The sequence below is a fragment of the Oncorhynchus kisutch genome, linkage group LG23 (assembly GCF_002021735.2).
Source record: "Oncorhynchus kisutch isolate 150728-3 linkage group LG23, Okis_V2, whole genome shotgun sequence".
Classification (NCBI taxonomy): domain Eukaryota; kingdom Metazoa; phylum Chordata; class Actinopteri; order Salmoniformes; family Salmonidae; genus Oncorhynchus; species Oncorhynchus kisutch.
Window position 1 is genome coordinate 24,212,824 of NC_034196.2, and position 21,935 is coordinate 24,234,758.

Below are 21,935 nucleotides of genomic sequence, written 5' to 3' on the forward strand. Positions count from 1 at the left end.
GTGTCAACACCTCCACAAGAAAGCAACAACTCGAATCACAACTACAGAAACAACCTTGGAAGCCAATCAGATCCCAACCAGATCAACAGTTCAGGGGGGAATGGAGCCTGTAAAGCTTTTGGGGTGGCTATTGGACTGAATGGAAAGGTATCAAACACATACCATTTCTTTATTCCATTGTAGCCACTACAATGAAATGTTCCTCCTATATCTCCACCCACCATCCACCACTAGATAAATGTTATATCACAGTGGCTCTCTGACCAATACACAACCTGTATGATCTAAATCAGGATTTTGATGAAGGCATGGCATGTTAAGTGAATCAGATGGGAGAGAGAGTTGAAAGCTGACCAGAGCTGATCTCATAGCAGTAAGAAAAGATTGAGCTACAATATAAAAAACACACCCAACACAGTGACTATGTGGGGTTAGAGAGCACATGTCTCAGGTGAGGAGAGCTGAACAGACATCGTATTAGATCCCCTTTTAAGTGTCTTTCTTCCCTACACTGTGTGTATGTCACAAAAGGCACGCTATTCCCTATATAGTGCACTACTTTTGACCAGGGCTGACCAGTAGTGCACTATAGAAGCAATAGTGTTGCTTTTGGAGAGCATCCTGTATTTGTTTGATCTGGCCCACTGTCTTGAATCCCATTGACATTAGACTGGTTGGGGTGGGTCAGTAATGTACTATGTGGCGAAGGGCAGCGGTATTCAAACATTTTCAGCAGTGACCCAATTTTTTACGCCAGATCTTCTGGGCACACCACTTTTTCTTGTGACAGCAGCCCACCACAAATCTTTTGACACAACATTAACATCTGTACAATTACATTTTTAAATCAACAAATGACCTTCAAAATAAATGTGTAAAAAAAATGTTGGTAAAAAAAACAATATATGTATATACAGTAAAACTAAATTCCTGACATTTAATCAGAGTAACAATTCCCTGTCTTAGGTCAGTTAGGATCACCACTTTATTTTAAGAATGTGAAATGTCAAACTAATAGTAGAGAGAATGATTTATTTCAGCTTTTATTTATTTAATCACATTCCCAGTTGGTCAGAAGATTAAGTACACTCAATTAGTATTTGGTAGCATTGCCTTTAAATTGTTTAACTTGGGTCAAACGTTTCGGGTAGTCTTCCACAAGCTTCCCACAATAAGTTGGGTGAATTTTGACCCATTCCTCATGACAGAGCTGGTGTAACTGAGTCAGGTTTGTAGGCCTCCTTGCTCGCACACGCTTTTTCAGTTCTGCCCACAAATTTCCGATTAGTATTGAGGTCAGGGATTTGTGATGGCCACCCCAATACCTTCACTTTGTTGTCCTTAAGCCATTTTGCCACAACTTTGGAAGTATGCTTGGGGTCATTGTCCATTTGGAAGACCCATTTGCGACCAAGCTTTAACTTCCTGACTAATGTCTTGAGATGTTGCTTCAATATATCCACATAATTTTCCTCCCTCATGATGCCATCTATTTTGTGAAGTGCACTAGTCCCTCCTGCAGCAAAGAACCCTCACAACATGATTCTGCCACCCCCGTGCTTCACGGTTGGGATGGTGTTCTTCGGCTTTGCAGCCTCCCCCTTTTTCCTCCAAACATATCGATGGTCATTATGGCCAAACAGTTCTATTTTTGTTTAATCAGACCAGAGGACATTTCACCAAAAAGTATGATCTTTGTCCCCATGTGCAGTTGCAAACCGTAGTCTGGCTTTTTTATGGCAGTTTTGGAGCAGTGGCTTCTTCCTTGCTGAGCAGCCTTTCAGGTTATGTCGATATAGGACTCATTTTACTGTGGATTTGTACCTGTTTCCTCCAGCATCTTCACAAGTTCCTTTGCTGTTGTTCTGGGATTGATTTGCACTTTTCACACAAAGTACATTCATCTCTAGGAGACCTTCAGGCATTTGGATATTGCTCCCAAGGATGAACCAGACTTCTGGAGGTCTCCAATTTTTTTCTGAGGTCTTGGCTGATTTCAATTGATTTTCCCACGATGTCAAGCAAAGAGGCACTGAGTTTGAAGGTAGGCCTTGAAATACATCCACAGGGACACCTCCAATTGACTCAGAAGCTTCTAAAGCCATGACAGAATTTTCTTGAATTTTCCAAGCAGTTTAAAGGCACAGTCAACTTAGTGTATGTAATTTGTGAAGTGGTTGAGAAACGAGTTTCAATGACTCCAACCTAAGTGAACTTCCAACTTCAACTGTATATATGTACAGGGCCTTCAGAAAGTATTCATACCTCTTTGATTTATTCTACATTTTATTGTGTTACAGCTTGAATTCAAAAAGGATTAAATACATTATTTTTATCACCCATCTACACACAATACCCCATGATGACAAAGAGAAAACATGTTTGTAGACATTTTAGCAAATGTATTGAAAATGAAATACCGAAATAACTCATTTACATAAGTATTCACACCCATGAGTCAATACTTTATAGAAGCACCTTTGCCAGCAATTTCAGTTTTGAGTCTTTCTGGGTCTCTAAGAACATTCCATACCTGGATTGTGCAACATTTGCCAATTATTCTCTTCAGAATTCTTCAAGCTCAGTCAAATTGGATGTTGATCATGGCTAGACAACCATTTTCAGGTCTTGCCATAGATTTTCAAGTAGATTTAAGAAAAAAATGTTACTCGCCACTCAGGAACATTCACTGTCTTCTTGGTAAGCAACTCCAGTGTAGATTTGGCCTTGTGTTTTAGGTTGTTGTCCTGCTGAAAAGTGAATTAATCTCCCTGTCTGGTGGAAAGCAGACTGCTTGATTCCATTTTTTTTTTTAATCCTGGAAAACACCCATCCTGAACATGATTTTTGAATGACTACACTACCGGTCCAAAGTTTTAGAACACCTACTCATTCAAGAGTTTTTCTTTATTTAACAGGCACACCTGTTAATTGAAATGCATTTCAGGTGACTACCTCATGATGCTGGTTGAGAGAATGCCAAGAGTGTGCAAAGCTGTCATCAAGGCAAAGGGTGGCTATTTGAAGAATCTCAAATATAAAATATATTTTGATTTGTGTAACACTTTTCGGGTTAGTTCAATACTCCATGTGTTATTTCATAGTGTTGATGTCTTCACTATTATTCTACAATGTAGAAAATAGTAAAAATAAAGAAAAACCCTTGAATGAGTAGGTGTTCTAAAACTTTGGACCGGTGGTGTACCTCATCTCTGTACCCCACACATACAATTATCTGTAAGGTCCCTCAGTCGAGCAGTGAATTTCAACTACAGATTCAACCATAAAGACCAGGGAGGTTTTCCAATGCCTTGCAAGGAAGGGCACCTATTAGTAGATGGGTAAAAATGAATTAGAAGACATTGAATATCCCTTTGAGCATGATGAAGTTATTAATTACACTTTGGATGGTGTATCAATACACTCAGTCACTACAAAGATAAAGTTACTGGGGAGGAAGAAACATTTCCCCTTGAGGCCAATGGTGGCTTTAAAACAGTTAGAGTTTAATGGCTTTGATAGGGGCAAACTGAGGATGGATCAACAACATTGTAGTTACCTAAATTACAAAGTGAAAAGAAGGAAGCCTGTACAGAATATAACATATTCCAAAACATGCATCCTGTTTGCAACAAGGCAATAAAGTAATTCTGCAAAAAAATGTGGTCAGGCAATTACCTTTTTGTCCTGAATACAAAGTGTTATGTTTGGAGAAAATCCAATCCAATACGTTACTGAGTACCACTTTCCATATTTTTAAGCATAGTGGTAGCTGCATCATGTTATGGGTATGTTTATAATCGTTAAGCAGTATTATTACTGCAACTTATTATGTGACACATTTTTACTGCTGAACTTGCCATTGACTCAAGATATTTCAGCTTTTCATTGTGTATTAATTTATAAATATTTCGAAAAAACATAATTCCACTTTGACATTATGGGGTATTGTGTGTAGGCGAGTGACAGAAAATCTCAATTTAATCCATTTTAAATTCAGGTTGTAAATTACAACAAAATGTGGAAAAAGTCAAGGGGTGTGAATACTTTCTGAAGGCATGGTAAATTTAACATTTTGGCAAGCCCACTGTAGTTCCGGTGTCACGGCTTCCGCCGAAGGCAGCCCTCTCCTTGTTCGGGCGGCGTTTGGCGGTCGACGTCACCGGCTTTCTAGCCATCGCCGCTCCAATTTTCATTTATCCATTTGTTTTGTCTTGTTCCCTGCACACCTGGTTTTCATTCCCCAATCACACTACATGTATTTATTCCTCTGCTCCCCCTCATGTCCTTGTGTGAGATTGTTTTGTGTTATTTGTCTATGTTGAAGCGCTTTACTGGTATGCATTTATTCTGTGTTTTATTTCACGGGGTATATTATTGTGTTTATACTATATTATTGTGACTGTTTGCGCGTTTGTACTTTTGCATTGGCTGGAGGTTTTGACACAGTGCGTCCGTCTGTTGGTTTCTCCTGCCTCAATAAAGTGTGCGCCTGTTCACAACTCTCTGCTCTCTTGCACCTGACTCCGCTCCCAGTACGCACGCCATTGACATCCGGGTCGTGACCCCGACTTTGAATACCACTGGTGTAAGGGGAAGATTGCTTTACTGTGAGATGGGAGAAGGGGATGAGGAGATGTGAGATTAAATGATCCCAAGACAGTGGTCCCTATACAATCAGACACTCTCTATTCCCATCTTGTGGATTGAAGTGTCTTCACCTCATTGTGCCTCTCTGGGTCTCAGTGTTGCTGTCTTTTTTCGGTATCAACTCGCTCTTTTTATGTCTCTTTTACTGTATCGCTCTCTCTCATTGCCTTCATCTGTCTCTGTCTCTCTCTCTATCTCCTTCTCTCATCCCTCTACAGTACAGTAGAAGGGTCCAGGCTGTGACAGAGAAGCGTTTGGCATTTGGCCACCCACCTCTGTTCCTCTACACTCGGACAGCCGTGACATTTCGCTCTCGTCTGTTCTCCACTGAAGGGAAAAGAAGAATAGGGAAAAGATTAGATATAGACTGGCACCGTGCCCATTTGTCCAACTCTGCTCTATGAAATGCAGCATTTGTCTTTTAAAACAGGATTCCCTAAGTGAAGAAAGGCAGCATTTGTCTTTTAAAACAGGATTCCCTAAGTGAAGGAAGGCAGCAGGGGGGTTGGGGAAATAGGGAGGTGTATGTCTGTTCCAAAAAGAGAGAGAGAGGGATGCCTAGATCGTGCCAGAAAAGACAACTGAGATGTCAGACTTTTACTGGATGGTGTTAAACTTTTATAAAGTCTCTCTCTCTCTCAGTGATTGTGTATGTTACACTTGTTTTAAGCCTATACAGAGCTACTGCCTATGCTGTCTGACAAAATCACTATTTTAGTCATTCTTGAAAGTAAATAAGGCATACTTTTATGGCTGCTGAATACCAATTATCAATCTTAGACCATGTATTTTCAGGTAGAGATACCTCACGAAGCAACTGCTCTCTATCCCTCTCGATCGCGCGTTCTTCTGCCTCTTGTCTTGGTCTCAGAATGGACAAATATGTGTGCTTTGGATTATGGTAATTGTAGTTAATTACTATGTTTTCTACGCTAAATTATGTAGAGTATTGGCCTGTTGGAAACTACAACTCCTTACTACATCGCACAGTTCGGGCTTGATCTGATTTATCTGTAGAGATTTATCAGTCAATTAGATGTTTAAAAAACGGAAAATAACTAACAAATTTCTGTTAAGTATTCAGTACTAGGGCTCAGAGAAGCTGGCATGGGAAGTAAGTACTGCCTCGTACACACACACACACACACACACACACACACACACACACACACACACACACACACACACACACACACACACACACACACACACACACACACACACACACACACACACACACACACACACACACACACACACTCACACACACACACACACACACACACACACACACACACACACACACACACACACACACACACACACACACACACACACACACAATGTGCTGAGTTTGATCAGAGCGTGGCCAAGCCGTCAGGGAGCATCCTGAGTAATTAACCAGCAGCGACGCTGGACCAATGACAATGTTATTTACAAACGAGAGGCTAAGTTTCAATGTCACAAGCACAAGTACAGTGAAATGCCTTTCTTGCTAGCTCTAACCTCAACAATGCAGTAATCAATAACAATGTAATACTAGAAATAACAAGGTAGAACAAAAACACACAAGATATAAAAATGAGAACAACACAAAGTAAGTGGGCATACTATATACAGGGTCAGTTCCAGTACCATATATATATAATGTGCAGGAATACTGGATCGATAGAGGTAGATATGTACAGGGATAAGGTGACTAGGCATCAGGATATGATAAACAGAGTAGTAGCAGCGTATCTGATGATTGTATGTGAGTGTGTGTTTGTAGAGTTAGTATACATTTATGTGCATACGTGTGTGTGATAAAGTGATGTGATGGAGTGTTTGTGTGTTGGAGTGTCAGTGTGCATAATGTGAAGGGCCCTGTAAGTGTGCCTAGAGACAGTGAAAAAATAACAATAAAATACAAAGGTCAACTCAGATAGTCCTGTAACCATTTTGTTAGCCATTTAGTAGTCTTATGGCATGGAGATATAGGCTGTTCAGGAGCCTGTTGGCGTCAGACTTGATGCACCGGTACCGCTTGCCAATCGAAAGCAGAGAGAACATTCAATGGCTTGGGTGGTTGGAGTCTTTAACAATTTTCTGGACCTTCCTTTCACACCGCTTGATATAGAGGTACTGGATGGCAGGGAGCTCGGCCCCAGTGATGTACTGGGCTGTCTGCCCCATCATTTGTAGCACCATGCCATCGAGGACAGTGCTATTGCCATACCACGCAGTGATGCAGCCAGTCAAGATGGCTTCACGATTTAATGGAGGTGTGTGGACCATTTAAATTCTTTGTGATGTGGACACCGAGGAACTTGTAGCTCTCGACCCGCTCCACTGCAGCCCCGTCGATGTGGATGGGGGAGTGTTCGGCCCCCCATTTCCTGCAGTCCACGATCAACTCCTTGGTCTTACTGAAGTTGAAGGAGAAGTTGTTGTTCCGCCCCACAATGCCACGTCACTGATCTCCTCCCTGCAGGAGGGGACTAAAGCCCTGTGGGGCCCCTGTGTTGAGGGTCAGCATGGTGGAGGTGATGTTGCCTACCCTCACCACCTGGGGTCGGACCATCAGGAAGTCCAGGATCCAGCTGCAGAGGGAGGTGTTCAGACCAAGTCTCCTAAGCTTGGTGACGAGCTTGGAGGGGACAATGGTGTTGAAAGCTGAGCTGTAGTCAATGAACAGCATTCTTACACAGGTATTCCTCTTATTTGGGTGGGTGAGGGCAGTGTGGGGTGCAATTCAGATTGCGTCGTCTTTGGATCTGCTGTGGCGGTATGCAAAATGGAGTGGGTCTAGGGTGTCTGGGATGATGGCGTTGATGTGTGCCATAATCAGCCTCTCAAAGCACTTAATGATTACCACAGATGTGAGTGCTACAGTGTGGTGGTCACTGTGATATGAAGCCATACATGCTGACCATACCACCCGGGTTGTGTGATAGAGCATTGCAAAATACATTTACATACACTATATACAGTGCCTTGCGAAAGTATTCGGCCCTTTGAACTTTGCGACCTTTTGCCACATTTCAGGCTTCAAACATAAAGATATAAAACTATATTTTTTTGTGAAGAATCAACAACAAGTGGGACACAATCATGAAGTGGAACGACATTTATTGGATATTTCAAACTTTTTTAACAAATCAAAAACTGAAAAATTGGGCGTGCAAAATTATTCAGCCCCTTTACTTTCAGTGCAGCAAACTCTCTCCAGAAGTTCAGTGAGGATCTCTGAATGATCCAATGTTGACCTAAATGACTAATGATGATAAATACAATCCACCTGTGTGTAATCAAGTCTCCGTATAAATGCACCTGCACTGTGATAGTCTCAGAGGTCCGTTAAAAGCGCAGAGAGCATCATGAAGAACAAGGAACACACCATGCAGGTCCGAGATAGTGTTGTGAAGAAGTTTAAAGCCGGATTTGGATACAAAAAGATTTCCCAAGCTTTAAACATCCCAAGGAGCACTGTGCAAGCGATAATATTGAAATGGAAGGAGTATCAGACCACTGCAAATCTACCAAGACCTGGCCGTCCCTCTAAACTTTCAGCTCATACAAGGAGAAGACTGATCAGAGATGCAGCCAAGAGGCCCATGATCACTCTGGATGAACTGCAGAGATCTACAGCTGAGGTGGGAGACTCTGTCCATAGGACAACAATCAGTCGTATATTGCACAAATCTGGCCTTTATGGAAGAGTGGAAAGAAGAAAGCCATTTCTTAAAGATATCCATAAAAAGTGTTCTTTAAAGTTTGCCACAAGCCACACCAAACATGTGGAAGAAGGCTCTGAACTTTTTGGCAACAATGCAAAACGTTATGTTTGGCGTAAAAGCAACACAGCTCATCACCCTGAACCCACCATCCCCACTGTCAAACATGGTGGTGGCAGCATCATGGTTTGGGCCTGCTTTTCTTCAGCAGCGACAGGGAAGATGGTTAAAATTGATGGGAAGATGGATGGAGCCAAATACAGGACCATTCTGGAAGAAAACCTGATGGAGTCTGCAAAAGACCTGAGACTGGGACGGAGATTTGTCTTCCAACAAGACAATGATCCAAAACATAAAGCAAAATCTACAATGGAATGGTTCAAAAATAAACATATCCAGGTGTTAGAATGGCCAAGTCAAAGTCCAGACCTGAATCCAATCGAGAATCTGTGGAAAGAACTGAAAACTGCTGTTCACAAATGCTCTCCATCCAACCTCACTGAGCTCGAGCTGTTTTGCAAGGAGGAATGGGAAAAAAATTCAGTCTCTCGATGTGCAAAACTGATAGAGACATACCCCAAGCGACTTACAGCTGTAATCGCAGCAAAAGGTGGCGCTACAAAGTATTAACTTAAGGGGGCTGAATAATTTTGCACGCCCAATTTTTCAGTTTTTGATTTGTTAAAAAAGTTTGAAATATCCAATAAATGTCGTTCCACTTCATGATTGTGTCCCTCTTGTTGTTGATTCTTCACAAAAAAATACAGTTTTATATCTTTATGTTTGAAGCCTGAAATGTGGCAAAAGGTCGCAAAGTTCAAGGGGGCCGAATACTTTCGCAAGGCACTGTATAAACACCATGGGACCAAGCAGCCGTCATACCGCTCAGGAAGGAGACGCATTCTGTCTCCTAGAGATGAACATACTTCGGTGTGAAAAGTGCAAATCAATCCCAGAACAACAGCAAAGGACCTTGTGAAGATGCTGGAGGAAACAGGTATAAAAGTATCAATATCCACAGTAAAACGAGTCCTATATAGACATAACCTGAAAGGCTCCTCAGCAAGGTTGAAGCCACTGCTCCAAAACCGCCATACAAAAGCCAGACTACGGTTTGCAACTGCACATGGGGACAAAGATCGTACTTTTGTAACTGCACATGAGGACAAAGATTGTACTTCTTGATGAAATTTTCTCTGGTCTGATGAAACAAAAATAGAACTGTTTGGCCATAATGACCATCGTTATGTTTGGAGGAAAAAGGGGCAGGCTGCAAAGCCGAAGAACACCATCCCAACTGTGAAGCACGGGGGTGGCAGCATCATGTTGTGAAGGTTCTTTGCTGCATGAGGGACTAGTGTACTTCACAAGATAGATGGCTTCATGAGGGAGGAAAATTACGTGGGTAAATTGAAGCAACATCTCAAGACATCAGTCAGGAAGTCAAAGCTTGGTTGCAAATGGGTCTTCCAAATGGAAAATGACCCCAAGCATACTTCCAAAGTTGTGGCAAAATGGCTTAAGGACAACAAAGTCAAGGTATTAGAGTGGCCATCACAACTCCCTGACCTCAATCCTATAGAAGATTTGTGGGTAGAACTAAAAAAGTGTGTGTGAGCAAGGAGGCCTACAAACCTGACTCAGTTACACCAGCTCTGTCAGGAGGAATGAGCCAAAATTCACCCAACTTATTGTGGGAAGCTTGTGGAAGGCTACCTGAAACGTTTGACCAAGTTAAACAAATTAAACGCAATGCTACCAAATACTATTTGAGTGTATGTAAACTTCTGACCCACTGGGAATGTGGTGAAAGAAATACAAGCTGAAATAACTATTATTAGTCGTTCAAAGATCATGTTAAACACTATTATTGCACACAGAGTCCATGCAACTTAGTATGTGACTTGTTAAGCACATTTTTACTCCTAAACATATTTACAGTAGGTTTGCCATAACAAAGGGGTTGAATACTTATTGACTCAAGACATTTCAGCTTTTCATTTTAAAATATTTTGGAGAAAAAAAAAAAAACATAATTCCACAAAAATTATGGGCTATAGTGTGTAGGCCAGTGACAAAACATCTTGTTGTAATCCATTTTAAATTCAGGCTGTAACCCAACAAAATGTGGAAAAAGTCAAGGGGTGTGAATTGTTTCTGAAGGCACTATCAGCAAAATTGTATTTACACATAACATACATTTTTATTCAAAGCAACTTAGTCATGCAGGCATACATTTACATATGGGTGGTCCTGGGAATCGAATCCAATACCCTGACGTTACAAGAGCCATGCTCTACCAACTGAGCTACAAAGGACCACAAAGGACTTTCTGTGTATGCATTCTTGTTGACTCACAGATGAACAAAAGTGTTTTGATTGATTACTGCTAGTGATAAAGTGGCGTTCTACAAACTAAAATGGTTCCAACAGGGCTTTTGCTCCCTTGCACACAGTGCTTTATATTTGGATGGATTAAGGAACAAAATTTCAATTTGGTTGTTGGGAGGCTTTCCATCCATCGTGATAATTGATCGTTCTGCTGAATGGTCGGATAAGAAATTAGTGTGTTCAGCTTGGCTCTCAGTCCGACTCCGCACTCTGTTTTAGTACACTAGTTCCTCTTAAATGGCCTCTGTGGAAGTCTATAGCATTGCTTGTGTGACTCATCTAAGGAAAGGTTTAATTTAGTTGTTTATGTTGAGTCAGCCTTTGTTGATCATGTTGAATCTCTTTTGTCTAATTTGTTAAGTAGTGGTGATCGGCAGTGCATTTGTTCAATTCAGTTTAACACCATCCAGTAAAAGTCTGACATCTCAGTTGTCTTTTCTCACGAGTCTGACACGATCTAGGCATCCCTCTCTCTCTCTTTTTGGAACAGACATACACCTCCCTATTTCCCCAACCCCCCTGCTGCCTTCCTTCACTTAGGGAATCCTGTTTTAAAAGACAAATGCTGCATTTCTTCACTTAGGGAATCCTGTTTTAAAAGACAAATGCTGCATTTCTTCACTTAGGGAATCCTGTTTTAAAAGACAAATGCTACATTTCTTCACTTAGGGAATCCTGTTTTAAAAGACAAATGCTGCATTTCTTCACTTAGGGAATCCTGTTTTAAAAGACAAATGCTGCATTTCTTCACTTAGGGAATCCTGTTTTAAAAGACAAATGCTGCATTTCTTCACTTAGGGAATCCTGTTTTAAAAGACAAATGCTGCCTTTCTTCACTTAGGGAATCCTGTTTTAAAAGACAAATGCTACATTTCATAGAGCAGAGTTGGACAAATGGGCACGGCGCCAGTCTATATCTAATCTTTTCCCTATTCTTCTTTTCCCTTCAGTGGAGAACAGATGAGAGCGAAATGTCACGGCTGTCCGAGTGTAGAGGAACAGAGGTGGGTGGCCAAATGCCAAACGCTTCTCTGTCACAGCCTGGACCCTTCTACTGTACTGTAGAGGGATGAGAGAAGGAGATAGAGAGGGAGAGACAGATGAAGGCAATGAGAGAGAGATATACAGTAAAAGAGACATAAAAAGAGTTGATACCGAAAAAGACAGCAACACTGAGACCCAGAGAGGCACAATGAAGTGAAGACACTTCAATCCACAAGATGGGAATAGAGTGTCTGACTATATAGGGATCACTGTCTTGGGATCATTTCATCTCACATCCCCTCATCCCCCTCTCACAGTAAAGCAATGAGTAAACCTACACCGTACAGTACATCACTGTCCCACTCCCACCACTGTATAATCAATGGGATTCATGACAGTGGGCCAGATAAAACAAATACAGGATGCGTCCCAAAATGGCACACTATTCCCTATACAGTGCACTAGTACTATATAGTGCACTACTTTTGACCAAAGCTCTATAGTCCCTGGTCAGCATTGGTCAAATGTAGTGCACTATATAGGGAATAGTGTGCTTTTTGTGACATACGCACAGTGCAGGGAAAAAAGACACTTCAAAGGAGATCTAATAGGATGTCTGTTCAGCTCTCCTCACCTGAGATATGTGCTCTCTAACCCCACAGAGTCACTGTGTTTTTTATATTGTAGCTCAACCTTTTCTTACTGCTATGAGATCAGCTCTGGTCAGCTTTCAACTCTCTCTCCCATCTGATTCACTTAACATGCCATTCCTTCATCAAAATCCTGATTTAGTTCATACTGTTTGTGTATTGGTCAGAGAGCCACTGTGATATACCATTAATCCAGTGGTGGGTGGAGATATAGAAGGAAAATCAAATTGAATGGCTGGAATGGAATAAAGGAATGGTATGCGTTTGATACCTTTCCATTCTGTCCATTCCAGCCATTAAAACAAGTTGTCCTCCTATATCTCCACCCACCAATTTTCCAAGCTGTTTAAAGGCACAGTCAACTTAGTGTATGTAAACTTCTGACCCACTGGAATTGTGATACAGTGAATTATAAGTGAAATAATCTGTCTGTAAACAATTGTTGGAAAAATGACTTGTGTCATGCACAAAGTAGATGTCCTAACCAAACTATAGTTTGCTAACAAGACATTTGTGGAGTGGTTGAAAAACAAGTTTTTATGACTCCAACCTAACTTCTGACTTCAACATTATATAAAGGAGATATTTCTGTATTCAATTTCCAAAACATTTTTAAAAAATGTTTAAAACATGTTTGCATTATGGGATAATGTGTGTAAATGGGCGAGAAAAAAATGTTATATTAAAAAAATATTTTAGCCATTTTGAATTCAGGCTGTACAATGTGGAATAAGTCGAGGGGTATGAATACTTTCTGAAGGCACTCTAGTCTACACTCTGGTTGGTGTTAGTAGTCAACTGCACTGAGACATTGTTGTCCATAATAGTTTGTCTGCACATACAATGTTCATCAGAGGCATCAAACCCATATGTCCTGTTAAAAAAAAGTATGTTGTTGTTGTTTCTCAGTGTTACCTCTAGCCACATAGCAGTTTTATGAATTTGGCTTTAGCTAGACCAGATAGGTTCAGAGTAGCTAGTTTGTTTAACTACCTTAGCTGTCATGCCTGCTGGCAATGTTGGTAGCCTTTAAAAAAGCAAGCAAAAACGAAATGTGCCTCTTTAGAGTTTTGGGGTGTTTGATGCCCCTGGAGTTCATTAAAGGACAGCCTTAGTGTCAGCAGGAGTTGTTTCATCCGCAGCTCTGACACTGTGTTATTGTATTGATGCTGGTGCGCTTGGCATGACCTTTCTCAAGACATTGAATTCAATTAGACTGAAGCAGCCAGGTGTCATGAAAAGGGCAAACGACTGTCAGTAGCCTTTTCCACCATGGAGAAAGCTGTCTCTGGGCAGAGCACTTTACCAGCAAAGACCCATACTGTGTCCCAAATGGAACCCTATTCCCTATTTAGTGCACTACTTTAAACCAGAGCCCATGGGGAATCGGGTGCCATTTGGGAAACTAGCTAGCTGTTATAAACACCCCAACACTTTACAACAACACTTACAACACTTACAAGGCCTCTGGAGTGTAGAGCCATAAGGCTGGAGAGTAAAGCCATAAGGAAGCTTTTACAAACCCCAGTCATTTGGTGTGCAGAGAGAAAGGGAGAGAGAGAGAGACAGACCGAGACAGTGCTGCCACCATGGCTGGTTGGGATGTTTTTATACAAGCCTGGCAGGGATTGAACTGAGCAAATCCATCATCTCAATGCTAGATGACACACAGTAACCGTACAGACATCCCCTGGTTAATATGACTACAGTTAGAAGGACTTTCATTCCTGTCGGGGGCTGTGGACACTGTGTACAATAATATTCCAAAGTATATTTTAGAAATTAGACATAAATTGATTGAAGGCCCCCTCCAGAGTGAATTACAGAGCTATAATCAACATGTCGTTCATTTACAGAGGGATAACAACAGGGTTAAACCCACAAGATGACTTACATACTCAATGATGCAGAGTCACATCCCAACAGGGATTTAAAGACACCCTATGTGTCCCAAATGGCACCCTATTCCCTATTTGGTGCACTACCATGGCACTGTGATGTTCAATGTATCATTATTTAAAAAGTTCGCCCCATAAGCTTTACAACAAATAACAACCATCATTGCTAGCTGTAAGCATCTCTGACTGACCCCATCTTGGTGAATGAGGTGCTACTTCTGAACATGACCAGTAGCTGTGTGTTACCCTGTTAGTGTTACCTTCCATGCTATCCCACTGTCCTAGGGCTCTATTTTCGGCTGATGGTAAGGAGGCACAAGTGTCAAAAGCACGTTAGTTTGCAATTTCATCGTGTGAAAACTGGTACACTGGCATTTTCTAGCCCTAACACCAGGTTCGGCAATTTACTTGTCCAACATCAGCTGAGGTTGGAGGGGTGGCTATATTTGAGGCGTGTCCTTAAAAACACACGCCAAGGTGACAATTTCATGCAGCACTAATGGGACATTTTAAGATCCACACAAACATGTTGTTAAAGGTAACACAGTTGATAATGTCATGGATTTAGAGAGAAGAAGTGTAGCCTATCCAGCCAGTGTCCATGGATGAGAGATGTGCATTTTCTGTTGGTGAATCTCATTTTTAGAAACATAAAAAAACTTTGGTTTTCCCCCCCATTTTGTTTAATTTGATTAAAAACCAAACATAGCTTACCCTCCACTTAATCAATGCTGGTTTAGCATAAAGGGGTTTTAAATGGTCTACTGAGAGTGCTTTGAAATAATTTGGAGGTTTTTGCCCTCATGATTATTTACTCCTGTCTGTCCTGTGAGCGCCCCGGTGGCCCTTAAATTAAAATTAGGAAACCCTGGTGTCCATCGAGTCAACTGTCAGTTGGGCCTGGACTTTGATCTGTGGCCCTCCAGGCTGCAATTAACCATCCATCACAATTCACATACCTGCATACTTCATTTCGATTGTTCGAGTAGGCTATCCACACTCTTAGAATTTTTTTCTCCCTTATAGAACCAAAAAAGGTTCTATTGCTTGCTTCATATATGGTACCCCAAAAAGTTATATGCAGAACCCTTTTATAGGATTTGAACAGAACCCATGAGGTTCTTCTTCACTTAACCAAAATGGTTCCATATAGAACTCTGCATGGTGCCATTTATGAATTATTTAATAAACAGTTATGGACAAAAGAATACCAGCATAGTTTTTAGAAAGTGTCATTATATGCATAGTTTGGAAATATGCACTGGTAGCCAGAGAGGCATCTCTTTGTTTGAATGACATGCCCAGATGACTATAGCCCCGTCGCGCTCACTTCGGTCATCATGAAGTGCTTTGAGAGGCTGATCATGGCCCACATCAAGGCTGGCATGCCAGGCACACTGGACCCACTCCAATGTGCTTACTGCTCCAACACAACAGATTCATGGAAGATGCCATTTCCACCGCTATTCACACGGTCGTAACACATCTGGACAAGAGGATTACCTATGTGAGAATGCTGTTCATTGACTACAGTTCTGCACCACCCTCTGCAAATGGATCCTGGACTTCCTGACGGGCAGACACCTCCTCCACACTGACTCTTAACACAGGGCACCCCAGTCCTCTGCTGTACTCCCTGTTCACCCAGGGAGTTGGACCATGGACCATGGACCAACAACACCACCATTCTTGTCAAGAGGGTGCAACAGTGTCTTTACTTCCTAAGGTGGCTGAAGAAATTCGGCACGCCTCTCCATAAACTACCGCTGCACCATTGAGTGTCCTGACCGGTTGCATCACGGTGTGATACGGAAATTGCTCCATCCACGACCGCAAAGCCCTGCAGCGGGTGGTGAAGATCACTGGAACCATGCTTCCATCCAACCAGGACATCTACTCAAAACAGGGCCTAAGCATGAGGCATCATCAAAGATCCCACACACCCCAGCCATGTGCTGTTCTCTCCTTTACTGTTGAGCAGAACATTCTGGACTAATATTGAGGGTTATAATGTGTTCAGAGCTGACAAACAGGGTAGAGATGGTGGAGTAGCCATTCTTATTAAAATCCTTTCTCTGTCTCTTTACTGAAATCCATTTCTCTTGCCAAATAACTTTAGCTGCTATCTTTATGCCTTTGTCTGGGGAAAAATGTTTCTGTTATAGGGGTATATCGTCCTCTCTCAGCTAACCGTTGTGCACTCGAGGAGTTAACTAGTTTGTCTTCTTTTACTAAATCAGAAATTATTATGCTGGGTGACCTAAATTATAATTGGAAATTGCAAGCTTTAGACAATCTAAAAGGTGTGTAATGATCTCAACCAAACTCAGCTGGTGACTAAGCCTACACAGTTCAACCCCAAAGATCCTTCAAAGTTAACTCTGAATGATTGTATTTTACCGAATACACCAAAGAAATATACTTCTACTGGTGTCTTTTCCCAAGACATTAGTGACCTTTGCCCAGTTGTTTGTGGTGGAGATGTAAGAATACAAAAATTGAAGCCTTGTATCATCACAATGTGAAACTTTAAAAACTTCAGTGAAAAGGCTTTTTTTCATGATCTTTATTTTAGTGACCTTGATTGTGTTTCAGCTATCCCTTTACCTGATATAGCTTTGAGCCTTTTTGATGAGGTCTTCAATACTATTATGGATAATCGTGCTCCATAAAAAAATGAAGTGTTAAAGGTAGATCAAATGCCTGATACACTCCGGAATTATCAGATGTCATTCATAAAAGAGATGATGCTTGGGTCAATGCCAGGAACACAGGCTTAGGCCCGGACTGGTAAGATTTTAAGCAACTGAGGAAACATTGTGTAAAACAAATCAGAAAGGCTAAATCTGATTATTACGTAACGGCTTTTTCGGATTGTAATGGGAATCTGGCTAAATTCTGGAAAACTGTCAAATCCCTGAAGGGTTCTACTTCCTCCTCTGCCACAACAAATTAATTCAGACACTGGCTTCATTACGGAAAAAAATTACATTATTGATGCATTTAATCACCATTTTATATCAGCGAGCTCTGTCTTTGAAATAACATCTAAGCCTATTCACAATGCTATTGGGCTCAACCCTGATAGTGGAAACTTACTGAATATTCAGGGAAATCATAGTCAAAGATGTTCTTTTAGGCTATTTACAGAAAAATAAGACCTGGATGCTTTGCTAGCAATAAACAACATGAAATCAACAGAGGCCGACCAATTGGATCCTGGTCTGCTTAAGTGTGCATCGCCCATCATTGTTGGCTCAATAACACACCATAACACACATTTTTTATTTGCAGTTTTTTTATGGTAGGGAAGATAGATGTGTTTGCTTTCTACTAAATGTATTGGTAAGTCATGCATTTAACAAACCTCAAAGTGCTTTTCTTAGGAGCGAATGGTCTGCCTGCAGGCAGCAGGAAGACAGACTGCACGCAGGCAGCTCGAGATCATTTGATTGACAGTTCTGGTTGCCTTGTGAAGTGTTTCGATGTTTTCAATGAGAGCACAAATGCCATTGAGGTTGGCGTTTGAATGCCGTCAGCTGCCACAGTAGACAGGACTTGTCGCCTGAGTAAAATTATTTAAACGTTTGCCATCTGCCGTGCTGTTATATATCTACCGCATGTTGATTTTCACTGATTGTTTACTGAAATCACCATAGCAATTCATACCGTCATACTGGCTTGCTTTTGCCATCACCCTCTTTCTTGCTTTCTTGTCCCTCTATGGCGACTGGTATGATGTTTTTTAGTTCTGCTTCAGAAGTGGCATTACTTTACAGACAAGATAAATGCCAGTTCAGTGGCGCTTCAAAACTATCTTTAGAGAAGGTGTTGTGGTGCCATTTAAAAAGCCGTAGTGTACCCTTTCAGACAAAACGTATCTGAAAGGGGTACAAGAGTCTGCGGAGCTCCTCCTTTTCCTCACCACTCTATAGAGCGCTAACACACAGCTAGAAAAATGAAATATTTCACCGGATGTATAAATGTGAAGCATCCGGTTTCCACTCATACCAGGTCGCAGTTGTAAATGAGAACTTGTTCTCAACTTGCCTACCTCGTTAAATAAAGGTGAAAAAAAAATAAAAAATACCAAATATGGTGATGAGAGGAAGCCCAGTGGGAGAAGATGGTGCGAGATGGATTTTGGCCGACATTCTGCAAATTTTGTCATCGATGAAACATTTTATTTACATACAGTTTTCTGTTTCCAAAACTATATATAATCTGTAACAAACCTTTTAACTGTGTTTTGTTGATTTGTCCTTTTGCCAAAGTCTGTAAATTGTTGTTTTGTTTGTATTCAGATTTGGTTAGAATTATACAGTCTTTTAAGACCTTATCAATAACCTACTAAATTGTATCTTGCTTATTAACTATGTTTGGCATGTCTATCCCTAGCCTCTATATCAATGTGAATGCCGTAGTTTAACTCTGTATTTCGATATTGATGCAATGCAATTAGAACAATATGGACTGCAAACATGTTCAACATATTTTGCAAATGGGGCAGGCTAATTAACGGACTAGGCTATAATGGACTAACATTCCAATTGGAGTTGATGACAACGCAATACATAAAATGCCTTAAATACACAACTTGAAGCAGCCACGTATTTAACCATGGAGAACATTCTGATTGGCCAGGGAGGGAGCAAGCCTCAACACACCCACAACTTGTTTGTTCAGAAAAACCCAGCCCTTTCACGCCACCGCCAGCAACTGCAAACCATAATTGTGGCAAAAATATTTCTGACACACCCCCAAACCTACAGAGCTACCGCTATTCACTTAGCTTACCCATTCCATTAGATTAGTTAAAATAGAGCCCCTTGTCTGCATCCCACAAGGCGCCCTTTTCCCTATGTAGTACACTACCTTTACCAGGGTCCATAGGGCTCTCGTCAAAGGTAGTGTTAAGGGGTGTCAAACTCATTTTACCCCGGGGGCCGCAAAAAGGTCTTCAACGAGGTCCGGAGGGCCAGGTCCGTTCCATAGAGGGGCAAGGGAGGAGATGGACGGGCCCTGGCCTGCCTGCTACGCCTGTAATAACCCCATCAGTCAAAGTGTCAGCCCAGCTGGCTCCAGCTGGGAGCTGGGTCTCCCACCCCACTGTCCCTCATAACAGTACACAGGGGGCCATTACAGAGCACAGGGCTGGAACATTACAGAAAAACAAATTGACAAAACTATACACTGGAATAGACTATTGTAAAACTTTAATTAATAGCATGGGCTTTTATTTGCTGAAATGTGTGCCATTGGCCAGCTGTTAAAAGGGACAGGCGGCTATTTGAGACTCAGCATTTAATTGAAGTTTTACGGTAATAACGCACATTAAGGTTGCAGCATACTGTATGGATGCATGTTGAATGTGTGTGGGAGTGTGTGCGTGTCCGTGTTTTGACCTATGCTCCCTGAAAGTCGTCAAAAGCGTGTGTCTCGGCACCAGGATACCAGGTGTCCATTGAAGCGTTGTTCATTCTCCCCCCTGTCAAAAAAAGGTATGGGCCCAACACATCAGAGACGGGGCTATATTTAGATCCTGTTCCAATGCCTCCCCTTTCTTTTTCCTCATGGCCTAAAGTGAAATGTCTACATGCTGCTCACTAGAACAGAGGACATAACTGGTCTATAGCCATGTCCCCATTTCAATATATTCAGATGACAACATTGCCTTCCCTATCAAATCACATCAAACCACCATGAATCAAAACTCAGAGATGTAAAAAATAAAAATTAATTACTAGTTGAAGATTTCAGAAAAAACAGAACCAAAACAATCCCCTCCACTCAACAAGCACACACAGGCAAATTGTCTTTTAAGATGACAATGAAGCATAAGGAGAAAGCAAGAGAGAGATGGAGTGAGGGAGGGAGATGGAAAGAGGTAAAAAGACAAGAGTCTGGAACACAGCAAAGAGAGGTGGATGGAGAGAAAGAAACAGACATCTTTTCCCTTGAAGCCCCTCTCGAATGTAATGATGATGTTGAGCCTTTGAGCCTCCTTCTCCATCTTTGTCTACCTCTGTCTCTCGCCCTCCCTCCCGCCCTCTCTCCTGCTCTCGCTTTCTCTCACCCTAAATTTCCCTTGGGAGGTCTTGTCAGTCGCTACTAACACGGAGGATCAATATCCTGCCATGAGTGTGAGCCATTGATGGGAGTCTGATCCTTCAGCAGTGGCCACACTTCAACTGTCTTTCCTGTCCCCTAATGACCTAATGTGTGATAAACTAGAGAGAGAGTGAGAGAGAGAGAGAGAGAGAGAGAGAGAGAGAGAGAGAGAGAGAGAGAGAGAGAGAGAGAGTATGATATTCAGCATTATGGACAGTTCTGGTGACCTTCTTAATTAACATGCCTGTCTTATCAGACATATTGTCAATGTTTGTATGTGTGTGTGAGTGCTAGCTTGGTTGGTGGTATTTTCAGAAGCTCGCGCTAGCTAAGGAAATATGTCGCAAGAGGTTCAAAAGTAGTGCACTATGTAGGGAAAAGTTGCCATTTGGGACACAAGCCATGTCGGTGGTTACCTTAAGTCCACCACACTCTGCGGCAGAACCCCAGTCCACTCCGGTGATGTAGATCCCCAAGGCATACTCTGCCCCACCCCGGATCATCAGACCTAGTGAACGGCCATCGTCCAATACCAGGTTCACCTGACAGAGAAGTGGAGGGAGGGGGAGAGAGAGATTTGACAGAAAAAAAGCACTGAAAAAGCATCCCGCATTGTCTAAGCTTCTGAATGCCCTGTCTTTTTATACAACACATTGAGCAGCTATTTGTAAGTGAGTTATTGTTGGCTAAGAAGATTGAAGTGGACTAATTTGTCAAGACCATAAAACATTATGATTTATGTAAAATCCCTGAACAGCTGAATCTGGAAACGCCCAACACTAAATGACACTCTTAAATGCTAAACTAAGCCGTTTCAGAGGCCAGTGGTAATGTGAATGCTCAGTCTGAGTGGGCACCTGTGTTCAGTGACCTGTCACCCTAACAACCAACCAACTGTAGGATCAAACCATGCACATCACAGCAGACCCTACAGATCTAGAGTGCTAGTATATGTGTATTTGTGTGTGTGCGTGTGTCTACATATGTATGTAAACAGGCTCACCTTCTTCTCATCTCCCTCCTGCAGTATCTGCATGGTGCTGCGTCGTTGGCTGTCGGTGCGTCTCAGGGTGGCACTGCGGTGCTCTGGGAGGTCAGGGGGAGGGGGGACACTGTGACCCTGAGGGTCCACCCAGGTGTACACATGGTTAGTGACATAACCCCCTGGGATACGCCCCACCGACTGCACCGACAGGGACAGCTTCTTACTGCCCTTCAACACCTAGAGAGAGGAGAGGAGAGGAGAAGGTGGATGAGAGGAGAGGGGGGAGTAGGGGAGGAGAAGAGAACAGGGGAAAGAGATGAGTCAATATTTCACAAATCATCCAAATCATCTATTCATACATGAGCAAGCACTTCAAAGCACGGAGTACATACAGATCATTCTGGCAATCAATCATACATTCACACATGCAAGCATGCACCTGTACACACACACACACACACACACACACACACACACACACACACACACACACACACACACACACACACACACACACACACACACACACACACACACACACACACACACA

At 42.0% G+C, this 21,935-nt stretch overlaps 1 protein-coding gene across 1 annotated transcript in view; it reads right to left on the bottom strand.

Moving 5' to 3' along the window:
• LOC109868140 (whirlin-like) overlaps positions 1-21,935 on the bottom strand; it is a 125,598-nt gene that overhangs the window by 52,086 nt on the left and 51,577 nt on the right. The window contains exons 2-3 of the mRNA XM_031802904.1: positions 21,404-21,622; positions 20,817-20,942 (exon numbers count right to left, since the gene is read on the bottom strand). Coding sequence (XP_031658764.1) covers positions 20,817-20,942; positions 21,404-21,622 — 345 coding nt within the window. The remainder of the gene's footprint in view (positions 1-20,816; positions 20,943-21,403; positions 21,623-21,935) is intronic.